A 26610-nucleotide genomic window follows, 5' to 3' on the forward strand; every position below is an offset into this window, starting at 1 on the left:
GTGGGGGGGGGCGTGTTTCTTTCTGAGCCCTTAAGATCAAGTTAGAGATATTGGACTCTTTTCTTTTCTTCTCTTCTTTTTTTATCGTTTAAGTACTTTACTGTGTACTTCTTAAGAACAAAAACGTTTTCTTAAATGGCAACAGTACAGATACCAAAATCAGGGAATTTAGCAATGAAACTGCACTACAGTAGTCCCCCTTGTCTGTGGGTGATGCATTCCAAGGCTCCCAGTGTCTGCCTGAAATTGTGGATAGTTACCAAATCCTGTGTGTGAGTGTTTGTGTGTGTGTTTGTGTGTGTGTGTGTGTGTGTGTAGTATGTTTTTTCCTATACATGCCTATGATAAAGTTTAATTTATAAATTAACACAGAAGTTAACAACTCATAATAAAAGAGAATAATTATAATAAAATGCTATAATAAAAGTTATGTGAACGTGGCATTATTGAATAAAATAAAGGTACTTGAATATAAGCACTGTGATACCGGGACACTTGATCTGCTAACCTAGCTGACTATAAGTGAGTAATGAGCTGGTGGCATACACAGTGGGGATACGCTGGACAAAGGGATAATTCATGTCCTGGGCAGGATGAAGCGGAACAGTGGAAGGTTTCATTACACTCGTCAGCACCCGATTTAAAACTTATGAGTGGTTTATTTCTGGAATTTTCCATTTAATATCCCTGGACCAAGATTTATGAAGGTAACTAAAACTGCATAAAGGGAAGTTGTGGATACAGGTGTGAGGTGGGCAACTACTATATTTAATCTCCAATCTATGTTCAAAAAGATAAAAACATTTTTGGAACATAGATTTTTGAACATTTTGAACCTGTGTTCCAATTATCCTTTTATCTTACAGTATACCTAATTTTTATTTAGTTGGAATCATACTATATTTTTCCATATTGCTCTTTATACTTTCAGTCATTACATAGTTTTCCATTTATCAAATTGTATCAAAACTAGATGGTTAGGCTTCCAAGTTTTAAATTTTGCTCTTTTATTGGGATGGCTAATTAATTTGCATTAAAGTTTTGTTCCATTTGGATTATTTCTTTAAGATAAATATACAAAAGTCATGACTATTTCCATGATGATATTTATTATTACTGTAGCCCTTTCAATATTAATTTCTTAACTCTGGGCACTGTGAGGGGAAATTTGTGTGCCAAATTTGTATTTATATTCTGAAATTTTAGCACAGTTCCTGATTTCAGTTAATCAATGATAGTTACTTGAATTAAATCTCTTCACATCTGATTTGTCGTATCTAGTTACTTAGCTATATTAATTCTTTTTTTTTAACTTTTTAAAATCTTTAATCTGGATATGTCTTAAAATTGATGGCATGCCATAATTTAACGCATGTTATTTTTTTCTTTTTCTTTTTTCAGAGGTACATAAAACAATATCGGGTTTTTTTCATTTTTTTAGAGGAGCATAAAACAATGGTATTTTTCACTGGCATCTTATATTCACTTATTACAGTAATTTATCTTTAGTTTTTATTACTCCTAGCCACATATAGAAATAGGAATTAATATCAGACCTAAAATGTCTTTCTCCACACTTGTATATTGTTTGTATATTTGATTCAGTGTTTTGTATAAGGTACATCTTTTCATTTGGTGTCAGTCGGTCTTTGTCGTGCTTGTATTGAAGTGGTAAGTTGACTTTGAGTTGTTCTTATATAAATCTGCTTTCTGTTGATTTCACTCAGTAATCTTGGCTGCCTTACTTTCAGAGAGATTAGAGAATTTTCTTGCACTTCTACATATCATTGTTTTGAGTCATGTTATGATATTGGAACCCTAAGGAAATTGGACAAATGATATTTTAGAAGCTTTTAGATTTATAAGTAATTTTTAAAATATGCAGATAAATTATTAATATTGATAAAAAGGGTTAGCAAAGTAGCTCAACATAAGATCAGTAGTCAAAAGTTGATTGTATTGCTCTACATAGCAATAAGCAGCTAGACACCATTTACAAAAGCAGGGCAGAGTATCAAGTTCCTCGGAGTAATTATAATATCATGTTCAAATCTGTGGGAAAGTATAAACTTTTATTGAAAGGCATTAAAGAAGAACTAAATAAATGGGGAGCTTAGTGCTTTTTTATCCATGAATATGGCATATCATAAAGAAGTTGTCCTTAAAGCTGATGTCCAAATTCAGTGTTTCATTCAAAGTGTCAAGGGTTTTCAAGAAATATCACACACTGATTTTAATCTATATATGGAAGAGCAAAGAACCTAGACTACTAGCCAGGACACTTATGAATAAGAGTAGCAGAAGTAGAGTGGTGATGATGTGTATGTACTTACTCAATCAGATGTGAAGTTTAGTATTTAAGACAATGTGGTATAGCACTGGGATAGGCACGTTGATCAGTAGAATAGAATACAGAGCCCTAAAACCACAGACCTCTGGCTTGAAGCTGTCCTTCCAACATGGTAGCCACATGAGGCCATTGAACACTTGAAATGTGGCTGGTCTGAGTTGAGATGTGCTGGTCTAGAATGTGAGAAAAGGCTTCCCTGAGAAGTTTCATTTTAAGTTAGATCTGATAGATGAATGGCACTTATCTAGGGGACTATTTGGGTGGATGGAAGAATATTTAATGATGAATGAATAGAAGGTTCATGTGGTGAGAGGGAACATGGTATGTGTTCTTAAAGGAGGCCACTGCCGCTAGTCATTGATGTAAGGCAGTGTTGGTATACTCTCTGTAAAGAGCCAGATAATAAATATTTTAGGCTTTGAGGGTAATACAGCCTCTGTTATAACTACTAAAATCTGCTGTTGCGGTACAGAAGCAGCCATAGGAAATTTGTAAATGGATGAGTTACAGCTATTTTCAAAATACAGGCAGCAGGCTGTATTGAGCCCCCAGGCCATAGTTTTGCTGACCCATGATTTATGGTAGAGAATAGTAGTACAAGGAGAGACTTGACAATAGGGACTAGACTCAGACCTTTTTAGCAGTGTTAGGAATTTTTGTTATTTAGCCCAAGAGTAATTTGAAACTAGACAGTGAGTGAATTTGAAATCATTTGGTTTTAGTGTGGAGAAGGTGTTGAGTGATAGGGAAAACCAGTTGGCGTATTATAGTAGTCTAAATGAACCATGATAAAAGCTTTGAGTAGTTGGAGTGGGGAGGGGAAATACTGGCATTGGATGGAATGGGATGGATTTGAGAGATATTTAAAATCCATAAGATTTGATGATGTATATGTAGGGGGAAGGGTGAGGATGATGAACAAGATAGGAAAGATAGCTTGTTGTTTTCTAGCTTGTGCAGCTTCATCAGTGATGATGCTGTTCATGATGTAGAGCATTGGAAATTTACCTGATTTGGAGTTGGGGTGTGGAAATTATAACTTTGGTTTTAGAGTTCAAGGTGAGATGTCAATTTGGCAGATATATGAGTTTTCAGAGCAGGAGTCTGAGCTGGAGATAACATCTTCAGGAGACAGTGAAGGTAGTAATGGTAACTGGTGAAATGACCTAAAGAGCGAATGTAATGAAGTATGTATCAGAGTATTGAGAAACTGCCGGTGTTGAATGAACAAGTAGCAGAGATGATTCTTAAGAACAGTAGGTAGAGAGTGAGAATAAACCACTTAACTTTTCTTAGCTGGGTCCTTTCTTACCTGTAAAATAGGTATAACTGGTGGTCCCTGACATGTAACGGTTCAGCTTGTGATTTTTTCTTGACTTTATGAAGCAATACACATTGAGTGGAAACCATACGTCAAATTTTGAACTTTGATTGTTTCCCAGGTTAACAGTATGCTATGTGATACTCCCTTTTGATGCTGGGCAGTGGCAGCAAGCCACTGCTTCCAATCAGGCACAAAATCACAAGGGTAAACAATCAATACTCTACAGTGTACTTTCTACCAGTGTTCTGAGCACATTTGGGGTAAACTGTGATGTTCAGTAGGTTAGGTATATTAAGTGCATTTTTGACTTGTGATATTTTCAACTCATGATTGGTTTATTGGGATGTAACTTCATCATAAGTTGAGGAGGATCTGTATAATACTTCTCTTGGAATTGTGCTAGAAATTGGAACTATGTGTTTCAAGTGTCTGGCATATAGCAGTGTTCAGTATCTACTATTATAATGTGCATGAAGCCTAAAGTATTCCAGCATACTCTGCCTCTGTTTTAGAATGGTCTTTGTCCCATTTGCTGGATTAGTTTTCTGACTTGTTTTTAAATTAAATAATCCTATGATTTCTGATCCTGAGTTTATGCACTTCTTAACTTTTTGTCCTCTAAAAGTTCATTTTGTATACCTCATTCTTTGATTCTAAGATGGGAGCCACAGTCTAGGAATTTTTTCTCAGCCATAGAAAACCATAACTTTTGGGCATTAGAGCATGTAAGGGAGGTTCAGAGAGAGATTTCTCGTAAACAGCTTAGTTGTCATTCCTGCCAGTCAGAGAAGGTCTTGTTCTGGATGATCTTTAAACCTATACTCCAAAGTGAGTTTAGTGTTAGTTACAAGAAAAACTCTTAATCTTTTTTGATTGCAACCATCAGTGAGAATTTTTAAAAAATTTTTACCTATTTATACATGTAAATACTTCTACAGTAGATGAAATCTCACAAAATAATACTTAACCTCTGCTGTGTATGTTATTTTGATTTTCTATTCTGTTACAGTGGGGGGGAAAGTGCTGATTGTGACCTACCGAATTAATTTTGTAATCTGCTGTTTGAAAAAAGTGCTTTAAAAGAATGAACTGAATGAGAAAAATTTTGGATATGTTGATAAAATTGCCAGTGTTTAACACATCTATGTAATAAAGTTAGGTATAGCTGTGTTTAAAAGCTAGTTTGTTTTTCCTTCAGTATCTCTCTCATTGCTGTCAGTTTGATTCAGATAGTAAATAGTGAAATCCTTGGTGATTCTTGGTGCGTTAAAGTAAGTTGATATTCTGATGATTTTCTTTTTCAGCTTTTTAAATTGGTTTCCTATCTTGTTTCTAGGTCCTGAATTTTTTCATCCTCTTACTTACATCAGCAACTACCTATTCCTGATAGTCTCAAATGTTCTTTGCAGTCTCAATTTTTTTCTTCATATTTTACCGCTCCCTTCTTATTGAACCCCACTGTCAGATAGTGTTTTATAAAAGACTCTGCTGCTTTAGCTATTGTAATAGGGTATGGAGCCTTTTTGGAGAAGAATACTAAAATAAGTATATTTTCTTTAAAAAAAAAAACTGAGTAGATATTTATATGTAAATACTGAGTAACATGATACTAATTGTAGTAAATAGTGAATTGATACCATACTATTAATTTGGTAGATCATTTAGAATGTAGTAAAATCTTAGGTTTAGAATTATTTGACTTCTGACTGCCAGAACCTCAGTATTTATTAGGTAAAATGCCTTTTTAAAATACTGTTAACCCAAGAGCGGTGGCCAGAATTTTCTCTTGACCCATAAATTGTTCATTTAGGTATAAAATAACATGTCAGTATTGAGCTTTAGTTTGTATCAAAGTGCACAAGTTATAGGGTAAGTACTTTTCATTTTTAGTGTATATCACTAAGTTTCTTGACAGTTGTGTTTAAAAAACCAGGTTCTTGAAAAAATTATACTTAAGGCTAAAAAAGTTGTATACTAAAAATCTTTGTGTAGAAAGAGTAATACTTACAGACCCAATGCATATAGAGTAGGCTTGCACTTGTTTAATCAGCAAGGTCATTTTACAAAATCTTAAGCTGCTTAAAAGTTTCAGATTTTTTTTTTAACTTATTTTTTAGGGAATACCTTGGTTAGATTTCTTGGCAGAAATCTTTTCCTTTCAGTGTTGCTGGTCTTATTTTCCTTGCATCTTTGTACTGTTGGTTAGGATGGAGGTGGAGGGACAGGGGGAAAAGGAATGGGAGGGTCAGGGAATGTGTAGCAAGGTCTCATGGACAAAACCAAAGAGAAAGGATTTGAGGAAGGGAGGGGACAGAGGAAGGTGGTTGGGGGGGAAGAAAAAAAAAGATTTCTTGGCAGTTGATATAGGATGTCTATTATGTGCATTACCTGCAGACACTTCCTTAGGGGAGTGACGGTAACTTTTGTAAAGGAAGTATGTCCAGAGGAATGAGAAAGCTGCTTTCCCAGACCCCTCATCCAGCATCTTTTCCAGCCTCTTTGCCTTGAGTTGGGCCCTGTATCCATCCATTCCTAACCAGTAAATTCTGGCCAGAGGACTAGAATTATGCTGTTGAATATAGGCCCAAGCGTTTATCCTTAGGCCTCTGGGTGAAGTTGGCTTTGCACAAATTGGGATGCAATTTCTAAAGGATGAAAACCACAATGTCTACTACAGGCAACATTTATATCTTGTTTATATTGATCTCCATGGCCTAGCATAGTATGTTGTATTGTGATCAGTTTAAGTCAATAGGAGTATATGGCTTTGTTTTTGTAGTGATAATAAAAGAAGGGTTTATGTGTTTGTTTAATGGTTGGAATTTATTTTGATTCAAGGAAACTTCATTTTTTTATTCAACAAGCATCTTACTGAATGCCCACTATGCTAAACAGTGTCTGAAGCTAAGGATCCAAGAATGACTTAAGTTAGGCACTCTGCTCTCAAGGAATTCAGTCTAGTAAAATTGACTTTGGGAAAAATTAAACACTTAAAAAGTATTTTTAGCAAGATTAGCTAAACTTCTGGTTCTTTCATATCTTCCATTGCATTTGGAAAGCATTTAGTGGGGTGTTTTTAAACTGTTTCTGTTCCTTACTGGCTGATTGGCAACTAGGTCCACCTCTTGTTGATTAGTTATATGGTGTGTCTAAAATTTTTCATCAACTTAAAATTGGTTTCTTTAGTAGTATTTCTGGTGCTGGCTACTTTATGGTATTATATAAGTGTAGATATATAATGTGAGTATTTCTGCCAATATTTTACTATTGGCTATGTCTTCTGTGCTGTCTGTTTGACCATGATTTTTTACTTTTCAAATTCTGGTTGAAATGTAAGTGGTCAATTTTTAAAGTATATTTCTGACTTGTGTTCTTTTGAGACTTAATTTAAATGATTGTGTCAGTGGTATTCTTGTTTTCACTAATTTAAAAACAAGTGTAAATTTCTTAAGTTTGGCTTTCTGTTCAGACTTTTTTGTTGTTAGCTTTCATAGCACATTGAATATTTAGCAAAAACTGGCATCACACAAATTATTGAAATTACTCTTATTTCTGTAGCATATTATAATTCTTAGAATATATTTAGTTTCCATATTAAGGAGACACTTCTATAACAGCAATTTTCTTTTTTTTCTTTTTTAATTAATTTTTTCAAATACATTTGTCTCTGCCTCCCCCCCACCACTTTCCCTTGCCGCCTGCCTCCTTCCCTCCCTCAGCTCTTCCCCTTTGGTTTTGTCCATGAGTCCTTGCTAAATGTTCCTTGACTTTCCCCTTCCCTTCCTTTTCCCCGCCCCCCCGTCTCTCCTTCCCTCTTGTCTCTGTATAACAGCAATTTTCAACTGGTATGCTCCAAGAGGCACAAATGATATGCCGTAAGAATTTTTAAAACATGGAATACCTGACTGTTTAGTCAAGGGCACTGACCTCCTTCCCTTAGATTGTCAAATTAAAAAATGACAACAGCCAACATAACAAGAGCTGTCTGGTATGAGTGAATCAAAATTATACCTATTTTTTTGTCAGATCAGCAAAAAATGTATTTTTTTGGTTTATGTGTGCCATGAGATAAAAAAGTTGAAAATTGCTGACGTATTGTATCCTTATTATAATTTTATATCAATGAACAGTTGTTAGTATTGCAAGACTTATAGGTAAGTTTATACGGTGGTCAGTTTTATGTGCTTCAATGTTTGGTATACTACTTATTGTTCCACGCAATCCAGGAAGAGTTATTTTTACAATTGGTATAGTTTTATGATTTCTAATTTTATGTTTCCTTGTCATTTCAGCTGATGTTGTGAAAGAGTCCTCAAGTAAACAGGGCTTAATCTATGTGACTGTAAAGAGAAGCCCCAGTAGAATTGCTTTTTAAAGCAGTAATTTTTGATGTTTCCAATTCTTAGAGCAAAATAAAAGGGTGCGGCCATAGTAATCCTGTGATTTTTATCTAACTTTGTCCAAATAGAAAGTACACCTTGCATACTATGGATAAAATAATTGCTCTGAGCATTTTTTAAATCGTTCTTAGCATGTAAAAATCTGAGGATAGCTTTGGGTATTTTTCCTGGAAAAATGCACATGTACAAAATTTTGCTGGAGTTTTAAGGTTTTAATATGTTTGCTCAAACTGGACTAATTTAAGAACCTCTGCTGATGTTAGGGAGGAGGAAGACAATTGAAATTTTTCTTCATTCTTTACTGATGTTCTGATTGGCAAGCATTAGAGTAACGAAGTACCTAACAGATGAGATGGGAAACAGAGAGAAACAGCGGTTTTAAGAATGCAATACTGGGTATAAAATAAAACTTATTTTAACTTGAATACACTTTTAAAATATATATTTGGGAAGCTGGGAAGAAATCCACCCATTATTCACTTTAATAGCTAGGTGTTTTTGCTAGGACCCTCTCCACGTGACTTTCTTGTTTGTGAAGCTGTTAATGACATTTATAAAATACTTGCCAGTTAGATGGTACATGTCGAAATGCTTAATGGGAACATGCTGTCTTAGAGATTAATGCTAGAACCAGTTTGTCGGTTAGTGTATAGAAGAACCCAGACCACATTATTTACCCACAGTTATTTTCTCTTCACTCCTTTCACCTATGTTAGCTTACAGGGTGTGAAAGAGCCTTAATGTTTCTGATTTTCAAAGTGTTTGGACTCTCATCCAGCACCTACAGCTTTTATAGACTTTTAAAAAGGGGGTTAAGTAAACCTTTATGGAGTCCTGTCTCCCACTAGAGGCTCCTTTCTATATTGATGTGTTATGCTATGGTGTAATAGTTATTCCTCCCACCTGAAGTAATCACTTTATAGTAATTGTATCACTTTGTAGTTTAATGTTTTGTTTTCTTACTGCATTGTAACCTTTTCAGGGGCAGTTATGATTACCATTAAGTATTGACCTAATTTAAAGTTAAAATTCTCAAGACTTCCAAAAATATATCTGTGGCCATATTCCAAACTTGAGTTTCTTGGTTTTTGTTTCTTTAACTTAGCACAATGGTTCTCAACCAGGGTCAGTTTTGCCCTCCAGGGATCATCTGGCAATGTCTGGAGATATTTTGGGCTGTTAAAGCTGAGATGAGGAGTTGCTACTGTTATCTGTTGGGTAGAGGACAGGGATGCTGCTAAACCTCCTACAGAAGTCCACAACAAAGGATTATACAACCCAAAATGTCAGTAATACTGAAGTGGAGACATCCTGTGTATAAGAATGTGGTCTTTAAGGAAATTCCTGTGTGGTTCTAGAAGTCATTCATACGAGGCATGTTTGTACCTGCTTATTAGGAAAGGCAGGTTTTCCCTCACAGGTCATAGATTTTATTTCCCTATCCTCACCATAATTTGGTAGAGATGTATTTTCAGGAAGGAGCTACTGTGGGCCAAAGCTACATGCTATTGCTCTTTGTCCTACTTAGCCGATCCATATTCCATTGTAAAATATGTTTCCATTTCATTGTCACAGTCTTACTTGAGGTTGCCATCACTTCTTACTTAGATTATTGCAGTGACTTTTTAAAAAAACCATTTTAATTTTAGGTAATTGTAGATTGACATGTCAGTGTAAGATAATGCAGAGATTCCATGCATCCTCTGCCCAGTTTTCCACAAAGGTAACATGTTCTAAAATTATAGTGCAATATTACAGCAAGGGTGTTGACATTAATGTGAACCGCAGATCTTACTTAGATTTCCCTAGTTTTACTTGTACTCATTAGTGTGTTTGTATTTAGTTCCATGTAATTGTTCACTGTATAGGTTTATGTATCTACCACCACAGTCAAGATACAAAACAATTCTGTAACCATCAGATCTTCCCTGTTTCCCTTTTATATCCATACCTTCCCTTCTCATTCCTTCCCATACATAACGCCTGGCAGTCCCCAACTGATTTCCCTTTTTGTCATTTTATGAAATTTGCCAGTTTCAGAATGTTTTATAAATGGGATCATTGAGAATGTAGTTTCCTGGGATTGATTTTTTTTTTTCATTCAGTATAATTCCCTTGATATTCAGACAAGTTGTTGCATAAATAGTTTGTCTCTTTTTATTGCTGAGTAATATTCCATGTATGAATATAGCACAGTTTTTTACCCTGTTGAAGGACATCTGTATGTCCTATTTGGGGCTATTATGAATACAGTTGCTATAAACAATCAAGTACAGATATTTATGTAAGCATAGCTTTTCATTCTCTGGGATAGATGCCCAAGAGCACAGTTGCTTGGCTGTATGGTAATTTCATAGTTAGTTTTATAAGAAACTTTTCTAGAGTGGCTGTACTAGTTTAAATTCCTACCAGCAGTGTATAGTGAATCCAGTTTCTCCATATCCTCATCAGCATTGGTGGTGCAGTAACTTTTTAATTAAGTTTCTGTGTCTCCTGTAACCTTTGTTTGAAACTGTATTTTTATGTTATTTTCTGGGCAGTACTGTTAAGGGACACGCCTAAACTCTCTCACTACAAAATAGTATTTGTAGTTTTGGTATAAAGTTCAGATTCCTTAGTTAGAGAGCTAAAGTTGTTTGCATTGTGGCTTTATTTTTTTTCTACCTTCATTATGCATTCCTATACATATTTTTTTAGTTCCAGATGTGTTGAAATAGGTGCAAAATTGTAGCTCTTTCAGAGCTCTTGTGATGGTTATATTATGCATATAATATTACCAAGTACCTAATATATAGTAAGCAATAAATGATAGTTTCTAGTAATTTCTGAGTGTTTACATATGGTAATATGAATGCTGACATGTGGTAAATACTAAATGTTCAGATGAGTAAATGACCTATAGATAGACTAGATTCTTTCTAAATCCCTGAAATGACTTGACTTCATCTCTACTTTTGAAGTCTGGGTTTAAGCCTTACATCTAATTATTTTGACACTTAATCATACACTATTGTGTTCATGCTACTAATTAAATGACTGATAGTGAGATGTTTATTCTTCATAATAGATTATCTGTTTCTTGAGGGCATTTAACTTTACTTCCACTGTTACTGTATCCTGTACAATACCTAGCATGATGCTATCTATGCACATAACTGCTCAGTTCTTACAGTTGAAAGTATCACTTTATATCCAAGTAAATTCACTCAGAATTGGCTGTTTAATTCTTGTAATTTTATGATAATCATTATTTTGAATGAGTCCTGATTTTATTAGGTTCAGATGCTTATTAGAGACACCTATACAGTGACTACCATAGGAATAAAGAATTAGATATAATGAAACTGTTTGCATGAAATGGATAAGTAAACCCAACAATACTTTGTATATTTATTAACAGGAATCTTACATGGTAAAGGCTTTCTCTGGTTCCTGTTTAGAATTTTGTTTGCTTTTGTCAGTATTTACTGAGAGCATCTACCATATGCTAGGTATTGTGACAGGTACAGGTAACAAAAATGGGAACAGTGTACATATTCTAGAGAGTATTTGGGAAGTCATACCAACAGGGCTTATGCATTTGTTGTGGAGAGGAGAGGAAAAGGGAAAATCATGGTTGACTGTTGTAGATTTATGATTTAAGCACTTGGGTGGGTTTACTGAGATAGTGATGACTGAGGGTGAAGGGTTTCAGATCAGATGGAATCAAGACATCTCTTTTGTGCCTTTATTTTTTTCCTTTAACTTTTATTATTTTTTTAGAGAGGGGGAAGGGGTTGGAAGCAGAAACATCGATTTGTTCCTCTTATTTATGCATTCATTCATTGGTTGCTTCCTGTATGTGCCCTGACCAGAGATTGAACCCGCACCTTGGCGTATCAGGATGACGCTCTAACCAACTGAGCTACCTACCAGGTCAGGGTTTTGTACCTTTTATGTTACATTTAAAATATGTTGATATACCAGTGGAATTAGAAAATATTATGAATCTCGTACTCAGAGGAAAAATTATCAGGGTGTAAAAGGATTTAAATCTGTGGAATTAAGGCTGTAATGAACATAGAGGTACATACATCTTTATGAATAAATGTTTTAGATTTTTTGGGTAGATAGCCAGAAGAGGGATTGCTGGGTCATATGGTAACTCTATTCTCAATTTTTTGAGGGACCTCCCTACTCTTACACAGCGGCTGTACCTGTGTATATTCCCACCAGCAGTGTATGAGGGTTCCTTTTTCTTTGCGACCTTCCAACACTTATTATTACTTGTCGTGTTAATAATGGCCATTCTAACAGATGCAAGGTGGTATCTCATTGCGGTTTTGATTTGCATTCCCCTAGTAGCTAGTAAAGTTGAGCGTCTTTTCATATATTGATTGGCTATTTGCATATCTTCTTGGAAAAGGATCTGTTCAGGTCCTCTACCCATTTTGTAATTGGATTGTTTGGTTTTTTGTTGTTGTAGGGTTTATGAGTTCTTTATGTATTTCAGCTATTAACCCCTCATCAGAGGTATTTGCAAGTATCTTCTCCCATTTAGTTGATTTCATTTTTGTTTTTATGATGGTTTCTTTTGCTATACAGAAGCTTTTTACTTTGATATAGTCCCATTCATTTATTTTTACATGGACTTCCCTTGCCTTTGAAGTCAAAGTCATAAATAAAATTTTGAGACCAAGGTTCATAAGTTTATAGTACCTATGTTTTCTTGTATGCATTTTATTATTTTGAATTTTATGTATGGTGACAAATAGCAGTCTAGTTTCATTCTTTTACATGTGGCTTTCTAGTGTTCTTCAATAGATGATTGGATAAAGAAGATGTACATATATACAGTGGAATACTACTCAGCCATCAAGAAAGATGAAATACTGCCATTTGTGACAGCATGGGTGGATCTTGAGAATACCATGCTAAGTGAAATATAAATGGAAAAAGTCGAGAACCATATGATTTCACACAAATGTAGGATATAAAACTGAAAACAGCAAATAAATAAGACAGACAAAAACTCATAGACACAAACAGCTGTATGGTGGTTACCAGAGGACAGGGGAGATGTGGGATAGAAAAAGGTAAAGACGGTCAAATAACTATATGGTAACAGAAGGAGACTTAACTTTGGTTGGTGAACACACAATGCAATATATAGATGATGTAGTAGAGAACTATACACTTGAAATCTATATAATTTTATTAACCAGTGTCCCCACAATAAACCTAATGAAATTAAAAACAATAAAGCTGTGGGGTTAGATAAATTCATATAAGAGGAGAGCACAGCTAAATAAGAAGAGAGGGATTGGAACTAAGTTTGAGTAGACCAAGAAGAGTTGTTCGCAGATGAAACATAAAGGAATCCTGGTGAGAAAGGAAAAACTAGTGACATGGGAGCCAGAAGAGCAAGTGTTAAGGAGGAAGTAGTCAAGAGAGAATGTTGCTGAGAGCTCAAGAAGGATGAAGAGAAAGTTCCTTTTTGATCTGATAGTGCAGAAAGAAGTACCTGATTGTGACAAGCAGTTAAGTGGAATGGAAGAGAAAACCAGATGGAAATAGACTGAAGAATGAATGAGCTGTGAAGAGTAGGAATAGATGCAGATGACTTCTTCAAGAAGTTTTGCTGTGAAAGAGCAAGAATTGGGGAAGATATTGGAGGTCAGTGTGGGAACAAAGGAGGGTTTTCATGTTTTTAAAAATGAGAGATACTAGAGAGTATTTATATGTTCATAAGAATGACCCAAGAGAGGGACAAATTAGGAGAAAAGGGATAAGGAATAGGGGTAACTGTATAGTTGAAAGCTTTTTGCCTTGGACATCTCCATTGTTAACATGGCTCTTTGGAAAACAAGAAGTGATGGCTTTTCCTATCCTATTTTCAACTTGAGTCTCTGTGTTTCGACCTGTGGTTAGTCAGGTTTAGTTTTATACCAAATCTGAGAATCTTTTGTAGCTGATACTCCATTTATATTTCTTTTGACGATTTCGTTTTTTCTTTTGTTACCTATTTTTATTCATTAGTAGCAAAAAATAGAAAAAAGAAGGAATTTTTTGGGTGCTCCTTATTTTTATTTTTAAATTTATATTGAACCCATATTTAAGTTTATCATCCTTACTTCCCCATGGTACATCATGATACTCTAAAATAAATTAGCATAATTATATCTTATATTTCCTCCCCACCCTTTAGGGTAGGTTGATACTTTTGGTTCTGGCCTGTTACCAAGTTATTTTTAGATTTTGTAGTTTTACCCACAAAATTGTAGATTATATTCTATAATATTTAACAACTGTACTGTTGTAACTTAGTTTTATGTTTAACTGTAATACAATTTTTTTTGTTGAGAAATTTCATCATGTGTTTAAAACTTTCCAGGAATTCGAGAGTGCTGTATTTTAAATACTAGTACATATTTCAGAACTTTAAAAAAATCTGTAATTGCTTGTTATACACATCTGAGTGAAATACTGGCTAAGTAAAGAATTCTTGACACATCATTTTTCATGAATATTCTGAGTCTTCTCCTTTCCCAGTTTTCTTGAGAATTTTGAGGCTTGCCTGGTATTTTCCCTCCACCATTGGTCATTGACTACTTCTGCCTAGATGCATTTAAGATCTTTGAAGTGTACTGAGTCCAGCATGATGTCTGTAACTTAATGGTTCACGTCTATTTGTTTATCTTTCCTAATATATGGTGAGATCAATCTACAAATTTATTATTTCAGAAGATACCTCAAATATATTTGTACTTTTTTCTTGATCTTTGGAGTATGCTGGTGAACAAAGCAGATAAGTTTTCCTGCCCTTGCATGAAGGTTAAATTCTATTAGGGAGACACTAAGTAAAGTAACTACATGAATAAATTATATAATGTTGTAGGCAGAGAAAGCACTGTAAGAGGGATCAGTAGTACTGGGCAGGAACTAGAGGAAGACAGGCCATAAGATTGCAATTTTTAATGGGATAGTCCAGGTGTAGACCTCATTGAGAAGGTAGAGAACAGCCACTACAAAAGTCCTAAGTCAGGAGCATGTAAAAGCATGCAGATTGTTTGTGGCCTTGCAGGCCTTTATTTGTGGAGCCACTATCATTCTGCTTTGTTGAGAGTGGCTTGTAGGGGATGGTGGTAGAAGCAGCAGGGATGGATTTAGCAGTCCATGTAATCTAAATGTGTGAAGTAATGATAGCTTTATGGACAAGAGAGTTAGCAGTGAAGATGGTTAAGTAGTAGTTAGATTCTATTTATATCTGATACATTTGCTTAACAGTTGAAAGTAAGATGAAAGAGAAAGGAGGGATCAAGAATGGCTTCCAAAATTTTTAGCCTGAGCAACTGAAAAAATGGAGTTGCCATCAGCTGAGGTGAAGGGTGCAGATAAAGCACATTTTAAGAAAATCATGGAAAGTTTAGTTTTGCACATGTCTAGAAGGGAATATATCTATCTTGTAGACAATCCATGTGAAGATGTCAGGTAGAATGTTTTAAGTGAATCTGGAGTTCAGGAAAAAGAGCTAAGGTGGAAATATTAATTGGGGTTATTAACATAGAGATGACATTACCAAGAGGATGAATATAGGTGCTGAAATAAAAAGACAGTCAGGGTCTGAGGCCTGGGTATTCACAGCATTATAAGGTGGATGAGGAGGGACCAGCAAAGGAGACTTAATAAGGAGAGAGTGAATGAGATAGAGTGGTCTCCTGAAAAGTGGTCAGTGAAGAGTGACTGCTGAAGGCAAGGCAAGATAACAATTGAGAACTAATTGTTATAACAATTGACAACTAATTGTTGAAAAACTATCACTGGTGGCCTTAATTAGAACAGTTGAGGGCCATAGACTAATTTGAATACATAGTATGAGGTAATGGAAAGAGAGGAATTGGAGCACTTCTACTATTGATGACTTCTGTGGAGTTTGTCAGCAAGAGTAAGTGACCATTTTGGGGCAAGAATCTAAAAAGGAGAGGAAAGTTGAGACTTCTTTTAAAACTGGGTGTAAAGGGAATTTTTTTTTCCTTTTTTTTTTTTTTTTTTGGTATTTGGTGTGTGTCACAGGAATGATAAAAGGACAAGGGTGAACTCTGATGATCTTTCACACTTTATTCTAATGCTTTCAGTCATACTGACTCTTTTACTAAAGAGGTTTTCATTTCTTTAATGGCTTTTTTTCCCATTTAGTTTCTTTACATTTTACCTCCTGTTGTCTTGTTTCTTCTTAATCTTTTATTTCAAGAATTCCATCTTAAGAGAATAGAGAAGTCTGTATTATTTAGTGGATTGGTTCTTTGAAAGTTTTGTCAACTGCTTTTTGCTACTTAAGGTTTCCTCAGGTTGTTGGTTACAGATGAAGAAGTTGAGTGTTATGTTTTGGTAAATATTATTGAGTATAGTGTTTATTTGAGGATTGTTGCTTAGATGCCCTTGTGTTGTCAATATTACTGAAGTGGGAGAGCAGTTTTTGGAAAGAGCTATTTATTTACCTTTTCCTGGTCTTGTTCTCTTATACTGATGATAGTTTTTAAATACCTGCTGGACACCTCATTGATGATATTATTTATATTATCTGTAATTGGAATGTTTATTTTACTTTGGATATGCCTTCGCAGACTGAGATTTACTTAAGTGGCCAGAAAGACTGGGCATTTACTTAGGCAGAAGTTAAGATACGTATGAATGTGGTAATGAATCAAAAAGTTGGATTACGAGTAATTAGATCTTGTTTTCCCACAGGCACAATTATTCAATTATTTAATTGGGGGCTGCCATTTCTGACTAATGGTTCATCACAAGCTGTAGATATAAACAACCATACTCATCATCTTCTTGTGTTTTAGAAAATCTTGATAGCATTTTATAGCAGTTGTAGTCATCTAGCCTTAGATGGTTTAATTTATGAAATATGTTTTCAAATATATATATATAATTTTGAATTGATGTAAATTTATAGCTATAGGTCAGAAACTTTTAACTAAAGTCATATATGTCATAATTAGGAGAGTTATTTAAAATCCACATGTGTTAAAAAAAAAACTCCCTGAAGGGATCCTGATCCTTAAGAGCTATTACTTACAGAAAAAAGGAATTGTATAAATTTTTATTCATTATATGTCTATATATGATAGACAGATCATATCCAAATGTCTAATCCAAAACTTTTTTTTGGCATAGAATTTTCTTTTTATCAGTGCCAATTAGTAGAAAAATTAGTAAAGTCACATAAGCTTTTATGTTTTCTCCACCAATATATAAGAATTATATAACTTGACTACTGGGGAAGTTCTCTTAGTAAATTACTCCTTTAGAGTTTGCCAGAAATTCCATGCTATAAGCAAGCCACTTAGCCTTTCATTATCTTAGATTAGTAGTCCTAAATATTGATGTAACTAGAGAATTTAGTAACTTGCCCTTGTAACTTTATGGACTTTGGGGGATATTTTCTGAGGATATGCTGGAGAATCTGTATTATTTTGCTTCCCTGTCTCTACCCCCTGCCCCCAATATGAGTAAAGAATTTAAGGGATTCCTAGAGAGTTTACACTTTCCTTTTTCCTATAACCCCAAAGGTAAAGAGTAGGATGACTTCAAAGTCATCTCGTAGTTTAGATTGCTTTCTAAAGAGCAATATTAAAAAGAGGATTTCTAAAGAGTTGATTGGAACAGTTAGGACTAGGTAGCTTATTTCCAAAACTTTAGGTGGCATTGCAGGCTCTTAAAATATTTTTCTCTCTTCATTCCTCTTGCTCCTACCACAGGCTAGACATTGCTGTTTTCATTAATACCGAAGTAATATTTTCACCACTGTATTCTCTCTCCAAAAAATCCATCTTTGCCTCAGTTTTCACTTTTCTAATCAAATGGTACAGCTAAGTAGTTTGCAGGTTGGAAATAGAAAGTACCTTAGTTCTCCTGAGAAAGAGAAGACTCAGTCAATGTATCCCCACCTCAGCTTTGAAATTACAGTCTCCTCATTTCCACTTCCTTGCACATTGTTCTGTTTCAGTGGTGCTGGTGGTAGTGGAAGAATTATTTCAGGAGTAAGGATCCACACACTACTTGGTGGGTTAGTTCTTGAGCTAGACCAAACACTCCAATGCTTTGATGGCAGCATTCCAGACATCTAGTTAGTTATATTGTATGCAGTCTGTATCACCAGGGAGTGATAGTATGATGATTTAGGAATTGGATTTAAACAGCTCTGGGAGTTTGCTAGATGGAGTAACCTGAAATTGAAAGTAAGAAAGGAATTAGTTTAATTATTCAACATATCCAGAGACTTAGAAGAATACACTGGTGGATCCATCCAAAGTAGAGACTCCTCCAGAAAGAATGGGAAATTAAGATGAGGATTGTTGCTTTAGGCATTGAAAGCCCTGCCTGTGATTCCTCCATCACCTAACCATACTTTTCTGATTAGAAGTGGTATGTTTTTATCCTGTTTGTAAGTCAGTAATGATATTTATGACAAATATCAATAGGTTTGTTATTTTTACTGGAGAAAATAAAAATTTGTAGATAAAAAGGAACAGAGGCTGTCAGTAAAGGTGCTCTAACATCTATGAGCTTCTGAAAATTTCCTCCTCATCTTTCTATGTTTTAAGAGATTCTCAATTGGGAGTACACAGCAAAATCATCTGTGGAGATGATAACTATGCTCTACTCCAGAAAGACTGACTCAGAATTTTCTCATCGGTTGAATTCCAGACAACACTTCCTTAGACTTTTGAGATGTTCACTCCCTGGTTAAGAATCCATTTTGTCCCAATGCTAGATTGAAGTTAAACCCTGAAACTTAATTTTTTTTCTGTGAAAATGTTTTGTTTGTTATTTGTGAAAATTATCTTTAGAAATAGTCAGTAGATAGAAGAAAATGGAAAATAAGGGACAAATGATGAGACTAAAAGTTTATGAAGTTACATAGGTCATTATATAATCAGTAATTAAGCTATATTATGCTCTTACATATAGAGCAATGCACAAAAACCTCATATGACCCAAATGTCAAATAAAATCAACAGACTGCACCTAAACTGAATTGAGCATTGCTTACTTCTAGTTTTTCCTTTGCATTGACATTGAAAAATGATCTTTTCTAATCTCCCTACCTATCCAGTTTCTATTATTTTCCAAAGGGAACATTTTTTTTTCTAGTCAGCCAATTTTTTTTTTTTTTTTTTTTACTTTTTTCTCTTTCTATTGTTCAAGTTGCTGCTTCTAGCAAAATTTATTTAATGAGTCCCATTTTGATGGGTACGGTTGAATGTGGCTTAAATACTTCTCTTGATACAAAATGTATATTTGCATTGCTTAATACTAATGTTATTCTGAAAGAGTTTAATTACAATAGTTTTAACTTAAATACATTTTCTTACAGCAGAAGAAGAAAACTAAGAACTTCAATCCACCAACACGTAGAAATTGGGAAAGTAATTACTTTGGGATGCCCCTCCAGGATCTGGTTACAGCTGAGAAGCCTATACCACTCTTTGTTGAAAAATGTGTTGAATTTATTGAAGATACAGGTAGGATAGAAGTACGATTGCAAGAGATTTGATTTACAATTTCACTTTTGCCACAACAGCAGTTTGTCATGTTCATGATTCATTAAAGCTAAGTTTTAAAAGAGGTGTATACTTCTCTTTATTAGGATCGTCTTGAGTATTAACCCTGGATGTAATGTGGTATTTGAAAGAAATTTTGTTGTTGGCCAATAATGCTTTTGTTAGACTTCTCTTTAATAAGTGGCTAAGTCAAATGTTAAAATGTTAAACTTACCTTATTCTGGAATTTAGAATAAGTTGATTGTTAAATTATTTATTCATAGGTAGTTATGATTGAAATGTATAATTTGAAAGTTTTCAATGTTTTTAAGTAATAGTACTGATTTTTATTACTCATTTTACATACGAATTTTTCTTTTAAAACTTAGCAATATTTATGAATGTATGAAAGGTGGTTTGTTTGGCATGTTGCATTTTATTCAGCAGCACTAGATTGATGTGGCTTATGTGGTTTGAGTTGTATTTTATTGGAGTGTGTAGTTATCCTCGCTATTTTTAAAATAAGCCTGCTCTTATGTTTACTTTTTCCAGTGTAAACCATTATCTGAGGGTTGGACTAGTCAGAGCTGGGGAATAAGGGTAGAATATTTATTGTGTTTAAGTGCATTTAAAAGGAGAAAGAGATAACCATGAAACCTTAATGATTGAATAGGCTACAGAATTTAATGGTTTGAAAACATGAGCTAATTCCGTTTAAACTTTGTTTTTAATGATCTGCTTTGATAAACAAGCATTTATTTAAAAACAACTAGGGTACCTATATCCTATCTAAAAAATCAAGCTCATTCAGGGAGTGTCCAACTTGTGTGCCGCATGTGGCCCAGGATGGCTATAAACACGACCCAAAGCAAAATCGTAAATTTACTTTAAACCTTTTTTTTTTGCTCATCAGTTTTTGTTAGTGTTTGTGTATTTAATGTGTGGCCCAAGACAACTCTTTTTCCAGTGTGGCTCAGAGATGCCTAAAGGTTGGATACCCTTGATGTACACCTTACCCTTTAGTCAGTTGTAAGCTAAGTTTTATACATACTGGGTTGTCTGGTGAGAAGTGCTGACTTTCAGTTTTAATGTAGGAGTGGAATGTGAGACAGTGTGTCTTATCCAGTATTTTAGTTGAAATAGCCTCCATCTTCTTCCTTCCATTATTAAGTGTTAATTTATAGAGCCTACATTTTGGATATGCCCTTAGTCATCTGTTTTTCCTTCAACAAAATGTGTAAGATGCAGATTTCTTTTCTATATTTTTGTCTATATTTCTGTTAATCTTTAGCACGGTAGAAATGCAAAGGTTCTTATGTTAGCTTCTTGTTTTGAGGTTCAGGAATTCTCATTTTCTCTAGTGTTATGATTAGGCCTTATGGATATGACTGAGCAATTAGAAAACACTTTTGTGATTAGAAAATAACAATAATTAATAACATTTTGTACATATATTTTTTTATAGTTAAAAATACCCGTTTCTTAAATATTTTGATAGTAGTTGAGTGTTTGGTTTGAGGAAAATGAATGATTTCCAAGTGTAAGATAAAAGGAAATTGTAGTCCATTTCTTAGCACAATTTGAATTAATTCAATCAACTTACGGGTAATTTATATAATGAACTGCTTTGATAGAAGTATACTGAGGTACCATAAGACCACAAGAATAGTTATATAAAAGAGTAAAGCTGGTTGTTTTGTTATTGTATATTGTTTGATTTTATTACTGATTAATGCTATGCTAATGAGTTTTATCAAAAATTACCTCTTAAGAATTCATTATTGAATTCTCACTATGGACTTTAGCAGAGCTATCCTCTGTTTAAGGTCCAACTTGTAATGCAATTATATTATTAAATACCTATTAATTAAAAGTTGTACATTATTCTTTATAGATCCTTAGACATAGTGGTATAAATGACTAGTACTTTTGTTATAATCAACACTCTTGTTTAAAAAACTGAACTTTTTAGAACAATCCTTAAGAAAATATGGTAGATATAAAAATCAACTTTATTGGTATAATTTACACACAATAAAATTTACCAGTCTTAGTTGTACAGTGTGAGTTTTGATAACTCTGTGGTCATACTCATATAAGCACCACCCCACAGCCAAGATACATAAGATATTTTCATCTCCCCAAAAGCATGCAGTGTTTCATAATTAGGTATGATGTTTACTGTTGATTTTTTTTTTTGTAGATGCTCTTTATGAGGTTGAGAAGTACCCTTCTATTCCTAATTTGCTGCATTTCTATATAAAATGAGTGTTGCTTTTGTTGTGTGATTTTTGTGAATCTGTTGAGGTGATTATATACAATTCTTTTAAAGTCTGTTTTTCTGATGACATATTAATTAATCTTCAGATGCTATTCACTGATCTTGCATCTCTGGAATAAACCCACTTGGTCATAATGTTTTGTCCTTTTTCTGTATTCTGGATTCAATTTGCTAAAATGTTAAGGATTTCTGCACCTTAACATACTGGTCTCTATTTTTCTTGCAGTGTTTTGACTGATTTTGGTATCACAGGTAAAGCTGGTATTATATTATAGGCTGTCTATTTGCTGGAAAAGTTTACATAGAATTAGTAATATTTCTTTCTTTTTTTTTTTTTTTTCTGTTCAGCCATTTCATACAGGGGGAGGGCACAAATAGACCCTCCCCCCTCAGATCATGGCAATTTTACTCTACCCCATAAGCATAGCCACTAAAACCTATTAGGAGAGAATGTGGTAGTCAAATGGGAAATGTAATATTTCTTTCTTAAATGTTGGTAGACTTCACCAGTGAAACTATTTGGACCTGGCATTTCCTTTGTGAGGAGACTTAACTAGGGATTAAATTATTTTAATAGGTACAAGATTGTACAGATTTTTAAATTTCTTTTTTGAGTAAGCATTGGTTCTTTGCCTCTTTGAAGGATTTTGTCCATTTTATCCAAGTTAGAATAAAGTTGTTTTATTCATTTATTTCCTTTTTATTGAATTTATTAGGGTGACACTGGTTTAAAAAGTTCTACAGGTTTCAGGTGCACAACTCCACAACACATCACCTGTACACTGTATTGTTTGTTTACCCAAAGTCGAGTCTCCTTCCATCACCATTGATCCCCCAATATGTACCCTTGTCTGTCTACTCCCAGGTCCCTTCCACCTGGCAGTCACCACACTGTTGTCTGTGTGACATGCAGTTATATAAAATTCCTTATTCTTTTAATGCCTGTAGTATCTGTAATGGTGTCTTCTTTTGTTCTTGGCGTTACTAATTTGTCTCCCCCCCTCCCCCATCTTGCTAGAAGTTTATCAGTTTTATTTATCTTTTAAAGGAACCAGCTTTGTGGGTTTTTCCTCTCTTTTGTCCATTTTTTATTTCATTGAATTCTATTTTTTATTTCCTTTCTGTTTTTGTTTAGTTTCTCTGTAGTTTCTTAGAGTCTAAGATTAATGATTTCAGCCAATCTTTTCTACTGCAGTGTTTAAAATTTGTTCTGTGCATTGTTTTAGTTGCATGCCACAGATTTTAATGTGTTGTTTCATTCCCATTCAGGTCAGAATACTATGTAATTTCCCTTTTGATTTTTTAAATTTAACTCATTGGTTATTAAATGTTTTATTTCTAAATATTTTCAGATATCTTTTCTATTACTCTTTTCTAGTTTAATTCTGTTGCAATTGGAAAACAGTTTGATTTCAGTGTAAGTTTACAGAGATTTGTTTTATAGCCCAAAATATCCATTTTGAAGGATGTTCCATGGGACCTTGAACAGAATGTTTATTAGACTGTTGGATGAAGGGTTTTATAAAAATGTCAGGTCAAGTTCTTCAGAGTATTGGTCAAGTCTTATATATCCTTACTGATTTTCCTGTGGATTTGTTTTTTCAATTACTTAAAGAGTACTGTTGAAATCTGCAATCTTGATTGTAGTTTTGTCTGTTTCTCCTTTCAGTTCTGTTAGATTTTACTTCATGTGTCTTGAAATTTTTAGTTGCATTTACAATTATTTCTTCATGAACTGACTTCTTATGAAGCATTTCTTTTAGCTTTCTAATATTCTTTGTTCTGGATTTTACTTTGTCTAATAAGCCAATAGTATTATCTTTTTAGTAGTGTTCATGTGGTGTATCTTTTCTATTCTTTTACTTTCAGCCTTTCTGTATCTTTATATTTCATGTTTCTTGTAGACACCATTTCTTTGGGTTTGACAATCCATTTGTTTTCGTTGGAGTGTTTATTAGACCATTGGCTGTTAATATAATTATCAGTATAATTGGTTTTAAATTTCCTATCTTGTTTTTATTTTCTGTTTGTCCCATGTAGTCATAAATTCTATTTTAATTACAATATTAGGTTATTAGTGATGTTTCTTCCAGGTTTTTAGTGGTGCTCTAGCTTTTGAAATATACATCTTCAATTATAGTTCATCTTCAAATAATATTATACCACCATAATGTGTAGTTGAAGAACCTTTTGACAGTATATTTAACCATCCTGTCCCTTGTTCTATTGTTGTGCATTTTAATTGTACAGTGTTTTAAACACCACCGTACATGTTTGTAACTTTTGCCTTAAACAGATAACCATACTCATTTTTGAAAGATATGTTCTTCTTAGGTTATAAATCTTTTGTGTAACAACTTTATTGAACTGTAATTCACATACTCTGCAATTCATCTATTTAAATTATAGTCCAGTGGTGTTTTAGTATATTCACAGAGTTATGTGACTGTCATCACAATTTTAGAGCATTTTCATCATCCCCAAAAGAAACTCCATACCCATTAAGTAGTCACCCCTGTTCTGGTGTTTTATTACTGCCTTCTTTCAGTTAACATATTTTCAAGGTCCACGCATATTGTACCATCTATTAGTCGGTCATTCATTTTTATTGTTGAATAATTTTCCATTGATGGTCAATTGAGTTGTTTCCACTTCTTGATTATTGATAATAGTGCTACTGTGAATATTTCCATACATGCTTGTATGGACATGTTTTTCACTTCTCTTGAGTGAATTGCTGGATTATATGATAGATAACCCTATGATTAACCTTTTGAGAAACTACCAGTCTGTATTCCAAAATGGCTACGCTATTTTACATTCCCACCAGCAATATACGAGACCTACAATTTCCCCATGTCTTTGCGTATTTTCCTCTTGTTTGATTATAGTCATTCTCTCGTGTGTGAAGTGGAATCTCATATGATTTTAATTTGCATTTGCCTGATGACAAATGATTTTGAGCATACTTTCAAGTGTTAGCTGTTGTATATTTTCTTTGGAGAAATACCTATTCAGATCATTTACCTGTTTGTCTTCCTATTGAGTTTAAGAGCTCTTTATATATTCTGGATACAAGTTGCTTTCAAATATTTACAAAAATTTTTTCCCATCTTTTTTGGGTTTCCCATCTTTGTGGGTTGTCTTTCACAATCACTTGATGGTGTCCTTTGAAGCACAGAAGTTGTAAATTGTATTATTCAATTAATTTAAAAATTTTTTTGACATTGTGTGCATGGTAATGTATATAAGAAGGTTTTGCCTAATACGAGATCACAAAGAGTTATTCCTATATATTCTGAGAGTTTTACAGTGTTAGCCTTTACATTGTGGTCTGTGATACATAATGAGTTAATTTTTCTCTGTGGTGCAAGGAAGGGTGCGTAAGCTTGATTCTTTTGCACGTAGGTATCCATTGTTCAAGTATCATTTTTTAAATTGCCTTGGCATTCTTTTAAAAATCAATTGACCATAATCATGAATGTTTCTGGATTTTGACTTACATTTCATTGATCTGTATACCTATCCAGAATATGCTGGTAGCACTCTCTTTTCAGTACTGTAGATTTGTAATAAGTTTTAAAATTGAAAATTATCGAATGCTCCAACTTTTTTTGTCTAGGACTATAGTTCTAGGTTAATAGATTTTTTAAAAACAACTTTCATTCAGACTTTTAAACTCTTCTTATCTTCTGCATGATATCTAACAAACATTTTGCTGTTACTCTAATTTGTGGTCTTGTATGTGATATGTTCTTTCTCCCTCAATTTTCAGGTACTTTCAAGATTATTCTCCCTGGTTTTTAACAATTTTATTAAAAATGTGACTTACTGTGTGCAAGTTTTTAAAAAATACTTCTGCTTGAGGTTTCTGGGGCTTCTTAGGGCTTCAAATTTGGAAAATTTGGAGTCATTTACTGTCCTGTCTCCCATACCTCTGCTCTGGAATTTGATTATGTGTATATTAGACATCTTGAAATTGTCCCACAGCTCACTGAGGTTCTGTTCATTGTGTTTCATTTTGACTAGACTGTATTTATTGCTGTATCTTCTAGTTCACTGATTTATTGTTTTCCGTATGGTCAAATGTAGATGTTCCATTTAAGTCTCTAATGTGTTTCATTTTTCTACCCAGTGTGTTGATAGTTCCCTTTACATCTTTGAATATACTTATAAAATTTATAACAGCTTTTTTATGATCGTTCTGTTATAAATTCTGTCATATTTTATTTCTGGGTCTGCTTTTGTTTCCATTGATTTTTCCTGTTTGTGGGTTTTTTGCTGTCACACATTTTGAATTTTACATTATTGGGTGGTTAATTGTCTAGTGTTCTTTTAAGGAGTGTTGTATTTGTTTTGTCATGTGTTAAGAATTTTGTGAAGCCATTTGACCCTTTTTAGGCTTGCTTGTTTTGTGTGTGTGTGTGGATACATGGCAGCTTTTATTTTAGTATTTATTTAGATATACAATATGGTTTAAAGACCTGACCCAGTGGTTTTTTGAGCATAGAACTTGATCTATTCTCAGCCCCTGGCCTAAGGAAGTTTTTTCCCCATACATTTCATGCACATACATGTTCGACCAAATGCTTGGGGGACTTTTCTGTACATCTCTGAAGCTCATGGGAAAATGCACATACATTTTCCCATACATGTTCAACCAAATGCTTGGGGGACTTTTCTCTACATCTCTGAAGCTCTTTCTCTGTGTTATTTCCTCC

The 26610-nt window shown here is 34.0% G+C and overlaps 1 protein-coding gene and 1 non-coding gene across 5 annotated transcripts in view; one reads left to right on the plus strand and one right to left on the minus strand.

The window, feature by feature from the left end:
• The window catches only part of ARHGAP5 (Rho GTPase activating protein 5), an 85754-nt gene that overhangs the window by 20495 nt on the left and 38649 nt on the right, over nt 1-26610 (plus strand). For 3 of the 4 annotated variants that reach the window (XM_054577921.1, XM_054577920.1, XM_054577919.1), the window contains exon 3: nt 19443-19590. In XM_054577921.1, the coding sequence (XP_054433896.1) occupies nt 19443-19590 (148 nt within the window). The remainder of the gene's footprint in view (nt 1-19442; nt 19591-26610) is intronic. The other variant, XM_054577923.1, reaches the window with a different exon arrangement.
• LOC129074211 (small nucleolar RNA SNORA29) lies at nt 22224-22360 on the minus strand. Its single transcript, XR_008529519.1, has one exon. It is a non-coding gene; the product is annotated as a small nucleolar RNA SNORA29 (small nucleolar RNA).

Source organism: Pteronotus mesoamericanus, unplaced genomic scaffold (assembly GCF_021234165.1).
Source record: "Pteronotus mesoamericanus isolate MK-2021 breed Mesoamerican mustached bat unplaced genomic scaffold, CSHL_Meso_final contig_46, whole genome shotgun sequence".
Classification (NCBI taxonomy): Eukaryota; Metazoa; Chordata; class Mammalia; order Chiroptera; family Mormoopidae; genus Pteronotus; species Pteronotus mesoamericanus.